Source organism: Nicotiana sylvestris, chromosome 1 (genome assembly GCF_000393655.2).
Source record: "Nicotiana sylvestris chromosome 1, ASM39365v2, whole genome shotgun sequence".
NCBI classification, from domain to species: domain Eukaryota; kingdom Viridiplantae; phylum Streptophyta; class Magnoliopsida; order Solanales; family Solanaceae; genus Nicotiana; species Nicotiana sylvestris.
Window position 1 is genome coordinate 86,223,780 of NC_091057.1, and position 11,797 is coordinate 86,235,576.

The 11,797-nt window shown below is 39.7% G+C and overlaps 1 protein-coding gene across 1 annotated transcript; it reads left to right on the forward strand.

Moving 5' to 3' along the window:
- The first annotated feature begins 237 nt into the window (after positions 1–237).
- On the forward strand, positions 238–831 carry LOC138872078 (uncharacterized). Its single transcript, XM_070150067.1, has 2 exons — positions 238–393; positions 481–831. Exons 1-2 carry the CDS (start codon positions 238–240, stop codon positions 829–831), a joined length of 507 nt encoding a protein of 168 aa, XP_070006168.1.
- The last annotated feature ends 10,966 nt before the right edge of the window (positions 832–11,797 follow it).

Genomic DNA, 11,797 nt, shown 5'->3' on the forward strand with positions numbered 1-11,797 from the left:
CCTTGGTATGCCGACATCGCTAACTTATTGGTTAGTGACCTTATCCCTGACGAATTGGAAGCTTAACAAAAAAAGTTCTTGCGGGATTGTAGGCAATACTATTGGGAGGAACCTTTTTTATTCTGGATCTGGGCCGACAATATAATTTGGCTTTGTGTTCCGAAAGATGAGGTGACTCAAATTCTCAAAGCATGTCATGACTCCCTAGTTGGGGGTCACCAAAGTGGAAACCGTACAATGGCAAAAGTGCTTGAATGTGGCTATTATTGGCCATTGATCTACCAAGACGCAAACCTAATGGTCAAAGCATGTGATCAATGTCAAAGACAGGGGTCAATTTTTAGAAGACATGAGATGCCTATGAATTTTGTGATGGAGGAAGAGATCTTTGATGTGTGGGGGATAGATTTTATGGGTCCCGTCATAAGCTATTATGTCATGACATATATCTTGGTAGTAGTGGATTAAGTCTCAAAATAGGTCGAAGCAGTTGCCTTGCCAAACAATGAGGCAAAGAGTGTAACCGCCTTCTTGAAAAAGAACATATTTACTCGGTTTGGAACCCCAAGAGCCATCCTTAGTGATGGTGGTTCTCACTTTTGCAACAAAGCTTTTGCAAGGTTGCTAGATAAATATGGAGTTATGAAAAAAGTGGCCACTCCTTATCATCCTCAATTAAGTGTTCAAGTTGAAGTCTCCAACCGAGAGATCAAAAATAATCTAGCAAAAACTGGTAATGCGAACAGGACCGATTGGTCAAGAAAGCTAGATGATGCATTGTGGGCTTATCAAACTGCATTTAAGACACCTATTGGCACATCATCCTACTAGTTAGTTTTTGGTAAGGCTTGTCACTTGCCAGTGGAGCTTGAACACAAAGCCAGTAGGCGTTGAAAAAGTTAAATCTTGACAGGGCCGAAACTGCTAATCTAAGGATGACATAGCTCAGTGAGATGTAAGAGTTCCATTTCCATGCCTATGAGAATGAAGCCATGTATAAATAAAGAATGAAGTTTGTTCATGACAAGAAGATCTTGAAGCCGGAATTCAAAATCAGGTGACTTGATCTTACTCTTCAACTCAAGGTCGAAATGCTTTCTGGCAAACTCAAATCCAAATGGTCTGGCCCATTCAAAGTTATTAATGTGTCTTCCTATGGTGCTACTGAATTAGAATCTATGTATGAGACTCAAACCTTCAAAGTAAATAGCCAAAGGGTGAAGCATTACCTTTGAACCATTGGAGGCAACCCATGTGTTGGTAACATTTTTGGTTAGATTTTTATATTTGTAGGTTTATTTGTAATTGTTGAACAGTTTGACGTACGTGTTTTAGAGTTCATGTTACTCAAAATGTAAAGAAATGGGATGCAAAAATAGAGGGAAAATGAATAAAAATAAAATGAACTTTAGATGTTGTTCTACGGCCACATATGCTGCCACATAATGGGTTCGCAGACGACAAACTGATTGCATACATCAACAGGGAATCAGGAAAATTAGCCCTTCAAAATGCAAAGAAAAGTCAACTTTTGCAGCCTGCAAATTAGTTCTGTGACCACAGAGTGGGTCGCACATCTGTTGTATACCACCCAAGTACTAAACTATCACAAAACACTTCTGTGACCATGAAAGTTATTTTGCAATGGGAATTGCACCGCACATCCCTTAGGTATAAACCCTCATCCCCTCTCTCTCATGTCCGTCTCCCTACTCTAATTTCACACACCAAAAAATGAAAAGAGTAACAAAAGAAAACAAGAAAAATAAAAATAGGAGAAAGTTTGCACAATTTATCTAACCCTACTCGAAAAACGTTGGACTTCTAAGTGAACACTCACCCTTAGAACTGATTCTGGTATGAACTTTCTCCCCCCTTTGTTGGTTTTATTTTTTTTGCTTAAGGTACTCACATCTTTCTTTCCTTTTCTCTATGACACGCATGAATCCTTACCTTGTTCATTACTTCTTGTACTGGGTGTTCAATTTAGGAGGAAAAATATGCTGTCTTACATCAAAATCAAAGGGTTAGAGTTAGTGTTACTGATTTGAGTGTGAGTGTTGGTGATCGTTAGCAATACATAGTGGGTATTGATGGGTTGACATAAAATTGATCTAATGTTGATTGTTGTATAGTTGTTTCATGAAATTGTGCATTAGTTGTGTAGAATAGAAGAAATTAATTGCACAACATTGTATGTGGATGAGTTTTATGTGGAGAGACGATCTCTGCGGTCCGCATAACTGATGTGCGGTCTGTAGAATCATCGCATACTTGTATGTATGTGGGATTATGGAAAGTCATCATGTAATTGCGTTTGCGGCTGCAGACTTGTTCTGCAGACCGCATATCGATCACAGAAGCCAACATGTGAAAGCCAAAGTTTCAAGTTCAAAATGCGTCTAATATGTGGTCACAGATTAATTCTGCAGCCACTTCTATTGTCCGCATAATTTGTGACTCTTAACATGGTAAATTCTGCGGTGCACTTCACGGTACGCATATCTATTATGCGATCGCATAAGTGCTCCACATAATATTTTTGCCTTTCGCTTCTTTGACATATGTTACAAATGCTTTACCATGTACTTACTTCATTTTAATATGTAGGAATGGAACCAAAGAAAGCTCTAGCATCGAAAGCATCCACCATACAATGAAAGAGATGGGTTGCGGCTATAAGCCCACAATCACAACAATCTCAATGCAAAAGGCCAGGTATATTCGAAAATTCATCTAAGCCTGCCTCCCAGTCTAAAGAGGAGGAGGAAAAACTTGACCTTGTGCCACCATTTGACCTCCAAGCCGAAGCATGTAGAAAGAGTGGTGAGGATATTAGGTTTTAGATCACCAACTCTTAGAATAGATACAAAGATGGCTTAGTAAAAAGAAAGATCATCTAAAAAAGCAGCTGAGTGTGAACAACCTGAAAGAACACTACTCGTATTTGCTAGAAAAAATCTAGAAGAGGGGATGGGAATTCTTCACTGTGCTTCCAGGGGAATACAATGAGACAATTGTTAGGGAGTTTAAGGATGCATCAATGACCAAGGAACAAGCGAAGTACCGTGTGTACTTTACCTCTGTCACAGTCTGAGGAGTTGCAGTATCTTGTGGTTCCCAAGAAATAAATGAACCCTATTTCGGAATGTGGGCACCAGGCATGATAGAATTTGATGCAAAAATGGCAAATAAGGAAGATGAGCGAGCTTGGATAGCCTCTGCCATAGCCAAGGCAACTCTAGCCTGGATTGCATCGGGCCAGAAGATTCACAAGAGGGATTTCACCCAAGAAAGCCGGTATCAACTAAGTTTTGTCTGTTCTCGTATACTACCAATGAGAAATAAGATCGACATCAATCTATATAAAGCGATCCTCATCACTTCCATCATATCGGGTTTCAGGATTGATTTAACTCAACTCATATTCCCTGAGATTGGGGTCCAAGCAAACCAAAAGGAAACTTTGCTTCCAATTCCATGCCTAATCCATGCTTTGTGTGAAGACGTAGAATTTCCATCCCCCAAATATGACCGCATAGTAAAAGTTACTCAGGATATTGATATCACTAGGCACAACGATGCTTCAGAGAATGTGTCTGCAGACCAACCAGAGCAATTAGTCACCCTTCCTCCTGCCTCGTCCACTTCACCAACACCTGCTACCTTGTCAGCACTAGCCACTTCTTCAACACAAGCTACCTCCACATCTACCACCAGGCCGGCCACTACTACACCACATGTTTCACTACCAGCAATCTCCAAGCTTCGTCTACTAGCACAACATGCAAATGCCAAAGTAGACAAACTTACAAAAGACCTTCCATTGCTCATCCGTCAAGCGTTGACACCGCTCCAAACCTCAGTAAGTGATCTTCAAAAGAAACATCTATCATATGAAGATCGACTCAAATAACTTAAAGCTCTCCTTGAGAAGGTCGAGCGAGGTGGAGCTGGGGACATGCCTCAACTCAAAAAGGATGTAGCTGAGCTCAAGTTGGAGCTGCATAAGATGCAGACACCAGAGGTAGAACTGACTACCCTTCTCCCGGTGGAGGGAGAGCATGGCACTTGCACCTCCCAAGTACCAAGCCTTGATTTGGATTTCACAAACCTCCTCTTAGTAGAGGAGGCACATGGCACTGGCATATCACAAGCTCTGGGACCCGCTGCACACACCGATGATTAGTCAGACGAGGAATCTATAGAGTCTCGTATGGAGACGGATGATGAGAAGATCCTTGAGAAGGGTGATGATGAGAGGGACAACAGAGACAAACATGTTGCTGTTTCTATAGAGGAACAAAGGGAGGATGAGGTAGATATGTAGACAGCTATCGCACATTCCCTTGCAGATATGGTTGCCATGGCTACCACCACGACCATACAACCATCATCAGGTGAGTCCAGCAGCTCCCAAGTCTAGGACTCGGCTCCACAACTAGCGGAGCCTCCTACTTTGGTCCTAGACACCACTGCCCAGTCAGAGGATCCACCCACTGCCTCCCAAGTGTCAGCTCCCAGCCCCACGCCCACTCAGACAGTCCAACTCATCCAAGCGCCTAGTGCGCTCCAGGAAGCCCCTAAAAACTTCGCTCTTACTTTTTCAATGCATTGGGGACAATGCATGATTCTATGTTGGGGTGGGGTAGACAGACAACTCTTGCAGCTTCTATATAAATTTTAGTCTTGATAATGTAGATTTGTATATAGTAATGAATTCCCCTTGGTTTTTCTTTATGGAGTTGTTTTCCAAGGGTGTAATGGTAGAACCATGACTGTAGCATGAGACATTTTGACCGGTTAGGTGCTTTTGTCTAGATTCAAGTATGTGATAAGTTTTTGTTGAATAAATTGTACCCTTCAAATTTTGTGAATAAATACTCATTTTTGTGAAATCGAGTCTTGTTCTTTGATATTGTGCTTACTTAGAATCTCAAATATCATGTGATGAAGTTTTGAATTTCCTTGTATTCATTTGAGGGCTGAAATTTTGCCGATTCAAGTAGTTCATGCGTATTGAGTGTTGAGAATTTGTGTAAATAATACATGTGCTCAACTTGTAATGTCTGGAACTTGCCTAGTTGGTTTCTCAATGCAAATATTAGGTTGATGATTGGTTATTAAAATGATCTTAGGCCTTCATTGTGATTGCTAACTAATTTTTGGCCAAATTACCTTCCTTCTGCATTTGTTCCCTAGTTGTCCCCTGTTGAGCCTTTAACCTTTCCTTTGGCTACCACACTATAAACCATTACCTTTTTTTGTGAAATTACTCCCTCTTTTAAATCCATCCCTCATTGAATGTTTTGAATGAGACTTTAAGCTTAAGTTGGGGCTGTTGGTGTAAATTGGGAAACATGAGAGGAATGTAGTGTGTGGAAAAGCTAATCTTTTGAGGTTGTTTCATGTGAAGCAAGAAACTAAATCTATAGCCAATGTACCTTAAACAAAAAGCTTCATGTTACCTCAAACCATGAAATACTCACTCTTTTAAAGAAAATAAAAAAAGATAAAAGAAAAATAAAATGAAATAGTTAGAGAACGTGGTAAGGCAAGCAACTAGGGAGTGATCACGAACTACAAGGTGGGTTGATAGTAGAAACTAGATATCAACAAGCGCAATGTGTGCTATTCGAGAAAAAATTTGTGTAGCGTTCAAGGAGGGTATAGTCACCATGTTTCCAAATATTCATCCAACCCTTCCCGAGCCTTTACTACAACTGGTGAAAAGTCCTTTTTGATCGACAACCAATTATTCCTGAGCTGGCGATGGGTTAAAATAAGGGCAAATATATGGACTGATACTTGTAGCACTTAGTTTTCTTTCTGAGTGCAAGAGTGTTCGATTGTATCCCCTGTACATATTTGTATTTGTTGAGTTGGGATTTTCTTTATTGTGAGAATGAATGAATTGCAAGAGTTAGCAGAAGTTAGGCTTCTTGAATAGGATGCAAGTTTATATCTAGCTATTAGTAGCGCTACGTCATTACTTTTAAGGCTCAAAGCTCACAAAATGATTATTTGAATAGTTAAATGATCTTTATCTTTGTTGAAGGGTGAATAAAGGAAGTTACATGCTTGTTAGCTAACAATCAGAACCATCCATAGTCATTGTTGTTTTGTGATAAGTCAGAAGTAGATTAGTATTTAGTAGGGTGACTTTTTAGTTGCTTGAGAGAAGGAAAGAGTCTAAGTTGGAGGTGTTGATATGCCTTAGAAATGCGACACTTTTGATATTAATTACATAGACTTCAGCTCATCTTTTAAAGCATTATAAGCCATTTCTTATGTAGTTTTGGTGTTTTTATAGGAAACCAGACTTGAAGAACCAAGAACATGACAAAGATGACATAAACCCATGAAAAGACAAATATGCGACAAGTTTACGACCGCAGAAGTAATGTGCCGACCGCAGAACCATCACATAGCTAACCAAGCCATCCAGTATCAGAGAGTCAAATATGTCGTTCATTATGTGGTTGAAAAACTCTTATACAGACCGTGAAGTTATCACACAAATGCAAGAGGGCTTCCAGTGAAGATAATTCTGCGGTACACTATGCGACCGCAAAACCAGTATGCGGACCGCATAATCAGTATGCGAGGGAGAACTGGAAAACTTTGTGATCAGATGTCACGACTATAAACACAAACCCGGTCGTGATGGCGCCTCTCGTGAAGACAAGGCCAACCGACACACTCCCAATTCATTTTAAGCAATTAAAATAATATAAATTATGTCTTTAACTTAACAATAATCCCAAAATAAGGTGAAATAATACAATTGCGGAATAGACATAGCCCGACATCGGGGTGTCACCAGTCATGAGCATCAACTAACCGATTAAAAATAGGAAGAGTCTACATAGTCTATTACAGAACTAGAACAAGAGAAAATAAGATAGAGGGAGAAGCACTAGGCTGTGAACGCCGAGCAACTACCTAGTGAATCTCCAAATCCACCTGAGCTGGAAGAATCAACACTCGCTAGCGAGACCTGAAATGCCTGAATCTGCACACAAGGTGCATGGAGTAAAGTGAGTACTCCAACTTAGTGAGTAATAATAATAAATGCAGATTGAGCGATAAGAAATCACGTAAAAACATATCAACAGGCTATAAGGAAGCAGTATAAAACCAGTAAAAACAATGAAACAGTGTAAACATATAATGACACCTTAGTTCAGAAGAAGCTTCTTTAAAACAGCTTTTTAACTGTTAAACAATTAAACGAAAAGCAGCTAAAATAGATAAACACATAAAAACCAGCCCCTCGGGCACAATGTCAACAGAATCCGCCCCTCGTGCAATATCATGGAACAACACCAGCCCCTCGAGCTATATCTCATATCACAATGGGTACCTGCGCTCACTAGGGATGTATAGACTCCGGGAGGGTCCCCTTACGGCCCAAACACAATAACAAGCCATATCGTGGCATAATGAAACAGGCTCTCGGCCTCATATCAAGCCACCTCTTGGCGTACAACTCAGGACCTCGGCCTCATAATCATAAATCAATGTATCACTGCTGCGGCTTGCAGCCTGACGCAAAAGTTTCCTCACAACACAGGCCCTCGGCCTTACTCAGTTAGAAATCCCTAAAAGCCTCTCGGGCACTATAAAAATTGTGATGCTCAGCACAAAATATCATTTAAAGTATTAAAACAGAGTAAACATGGCTGAGTTATGAAAACGGTATAATATAGCATGACTGAGTACAAATATTGAAATCAAGACAATGAGGAAATAACAGTAAAAATCCCCTGAGGGTCCAAATAGTTGGCACAAGGCCTAAATATGGCATTCCGCCCAAAACATGATGATAACAAACAGTTTTCAATCAAATACGCGGTAAAATAGTCATTTGGGATGGACTAAGTCACAATCTCCAATGGTGCACGACCCCACGCTCGTCATTTAGTGTGTGTGTCACCTCAATATAGCACAATGATATGAAATCCGGGGTTTCATACCCTCAGGACAACATTTACAATCATCACTTCCCTCAATCCGGTCCAAACTCTAGCCCACAATGCCTTTGCCTCTCGAATCGGCCTCCAGATGCTCCAAATCTAACCAAAATTAGTGCAAAACCATCAAAATATATTCTAAGGAAACAAAGCCCACTTGAAAGAAATCAAATTACAACACAAATCCCGAAATTGGCCAAACCCAACCCCCGGCCCACGTCTCGAATTTCGATAAAAATTACATCAATAGACTCCTTATCACTCCCCTAGTTCATTCATATCAAAAGCATCAAAATCCAACCACAATCGACCCCTCAAATCCCAAATTCTAGGTCTCCAATTACAAGCCCTAGTTCTTCAATATTAGGCTTAAATTCCATGATTAATTAGGTAGAATTCACATTAGGATTGAGTATTAAGTCCATAAATCTTACCTCCAAGTGTTCCCCCTTGAACGCCTCTTCAATCCTCTTCAAAAAGCTCCAAAATCGCTCAAAAATGGTGGAAGTTAGCCCGAAAATCATGGACAATGGCTATTTAAACATTTTGCCCAGGTATTCCTTCTTCGCGAACGCGGTCAAAGTCGCATTCACGAAGCAAAAACTAACGTTGACCAAAATTTCCTTCATCGCAATCACGACTCCTAGCTTGAGAACATGAAGACTTAGCTCCCTTACTCACCGCGAACGCGACTCCCCTTTCGTGAACGCGAAGAACAAACCAACCAGAACCCAGCTTCTTAACTTTCCTCTACGCGAACGCGGTATAACCTCGCGAACGCGATGACCTCGAGCCTCAACCCTTCGTGATTGCGGGACCTTCTACACGAATGCGAAGGCAAACTTCATAGCCTCCCAGCCTAACCCTTCGTGAACATGAGGGCCCACTCACGAATGCGAAGGCTAAATGTCTGCAACACTCACACAATAGTTTCTGCAACTATCAACTACTTGAAATGGTTTGATTAACAACCCGAAACTCACCCGAGGCCCCATGGACCTCAACCAAACATGCCAACATATCCCATAACATCATTCAAACTTGTTCGAATCTTCGGAACGCTCAAAACAACATCAACACACCAAATTCGCATTGGATTCAAGCCTAAGAATTCCAAAATCTTCTAAATTCCGGTTTCGATCAAAAAGTCTATCAAACCACGTCCGAATGACCTGAAATTTAGCACATACATCCTAAATGACACAATGGAACTACTTCAACTCCCGGAATTCCATTCCGACCCCTATATCAAAATCTCACCTATAAACCGAAAAATGCCAAAATTCCAATTTCGCCAATTCAAGCCTAAATATACTCCGGACCTCCAAAACACATTTCGATCACGCTCCTAAGTCCCAAATCACCTTCCAAAGCTATCCGAACTATCGAAACTCACATCCTATCCCTCTAAAACATAAGTCAACATCCAGTTGACTTTTTCAACTTAAGCTTCCTCAAAAGAGACTAAGTGTCTCAAACCTTACCAAAATCTTTCCGAGCCCGAGCCAACCAACCCGATCATACAGAGAACTGATAAACAAAGCAATAAGAAGTAGAAATGGGGAAAACGGAGTGGTAACTCATGAGACGACTGGCCGGGTCGTCACATTGGATCTGTAGCACGACTGAAGATGTGCAGACCACGAATGTATTCTGCAGCCCATTCTGCGGTCGCAGACTCAATCTGAAGGGTCATTTTTGTCACATTTTGTCCACAAATTTTGGACCATTATAAATATAATGACTAGGGTTTTTGTGGGTCATCTTGTTTGAAAAGAGGCTATACTTATTTTGGAGCATTGAATACACCATTATTTTGGAGCTTTTTGAGAGAGATTCCAAGATTTTGTCCTCTTTGTAAGATTTTATGACTTTATTTATTGCTTTGTTCTTGTATTCTAGTATGAGCAACTAACTTTAAATACTAAGGTTGTGGACCCTAAGTGGGTGTAATATTAATGGGTGTTTATCATTGAATATATATAATGGTTAGTTAATTTCTATTCATTTCTCATGCTTCATTGATGGTTGTTGGTTGCAAACATTAACTAATGCCAGTTTACTCTATCTTTTACATGGAAAAGTGAGTTAAGGTTTGGTAGAACTGAATAGCAAGAACTCAAGGCTTTAAATCTTACTTAGGAATAAGTGAGTTCTACTTGACATAAATTGTTTGTTCTTAATTGTAATTCTTTTATATTTGGGAAAATCATAAAGAGAAAATACTACTTAATTATTAGAAAATATTGGGTAGTAATTTAGGAACCATTTGCATATCAAATGACCTTTCATTGAAAATATATCATATTAACACTGATAGCATTACATTCCATTGACGGGGACAACCTGGTTTCTTAATCAAATTAATCAATTCTCTTAACGAATTAGTTTTTCTTAACATTTCACAATTACAAAACTCTTTCCAAACTAACAGAGTAGAATTACGGCTTAAGTTAAGTTACACACTATTCAAGTAAACTTTTCACACCTATTCCCTGTGGGATTCGATCCCAACCTAGTTGGGTTTTATATTTGACATCGACCTCCTTACACCATTTATATAGGTGTAATTTGAGCGTATCAAATTTGGCGCCGTTGCCGTGGAACAATTTGACGTATTTAGGTTGTTTGAGAAATAAGCGTACGTGCTTTGGTTCAAACTTGTAAATATTTGTGTAATTATTTTTCTTATTTTTCTTGTTGTTTTCTTGTTTTTTTTGTTTATTATCTTAGTTTTGAAAAATAGCATTGCATAATGAAATTGGTCGGATGGTAGTTATTTAAACTTTGATGACCCTTGTCCTTATTGTGAAGGACCACACTCTTGAAAAAATTATTTAAATTCCCCCGGGGGCAGATTGTGCACACAATCTCAAACCCATGAGTGAAGTATGTGTGATAAGTGTGGTGGTCAAAATGGCCATTGGGCTACTTCTGATTATTTATCCTTCCCTTCCCCGAATACCCGCTATGATGACAATTATAGGGATATGGAAGTGGAAGAAATTCTGCATGGTCAAAATGGAGATTTCAAGCTCATGATGGAATGCCTACTTGAAGGAGGAAATAATGAGCAACATGCCTTGGAGGATCTTTTGAAAAATAGTCTCCAAAATGATTATGCACTTGAAAGGTTTAACTCACAAATGGGAGAAATGATTGAAGTTTTAGAGGTCCAACAAGCCTCGAAAGTGAATGATAGCCAAGAACCTTCCTTATAGGATGATGGTGGCAATCCTTCTTTGGGACTTGATCAAAATCAAGAAGGACTCTCAAATGCTCAAAATGAGAGGTTGATGCTCATGGTGGAAGCCATTCTTAAAAATGAGGAGAATCAAAACTTGGCACTCGAGGACTTAAAACAAGCACAAAATCGAAATGATAAGACTATCCGCACTTTGGAAGATCAAATGAAATCATTGGTTGAGGCTCATTATGCCTACCAACTTGAGAGTGTAAAAAGAGTTCAAGAAAAGTCCAACTTTGAGGAAGAAAGTGAGCTTAATTTTGAGAAATCAAGAAGTGAACATCCGCCAACCGACTCCATATTTATTGGTGATGCCAAACAAATTGGAATTAAAGTCAACCGATGTAATTGAAAATTTGGTTGAGATTAACTCTAGTTCGGGGAAAAAAGAGGATGTCAAAATTTGGGAAAAATTGCAATTTGGAGGCTTGATGCCACATTCCAAGCATTTCTCAATATTGGAGTTGTGTGGTGATATGGGAATTGAACTACACAAATCTACGAGGGATTGCAAAGAGAAAAGGCAAAGACCATACATTTTACAATTTGAAGGCATAAGAAGGCAAAATGACAT

Bases quoted from the DNA above. Each gene is read 5' to 3' on its own strand.
- LOC138872078 (XM_070150067.1), top strand. From the start codon at position 238: ATGGCAAAAGTGCTTGAATGTGGCTATTATTGGCCATTGATCTACCAA. The intron at 394-480 runs GTGTGGGGGATA...GTCTCAAAATAG, and splicing joins TGGAGGAAGAGATCTTTGAT to GTCGAAGCAGTTGCCTTGCC.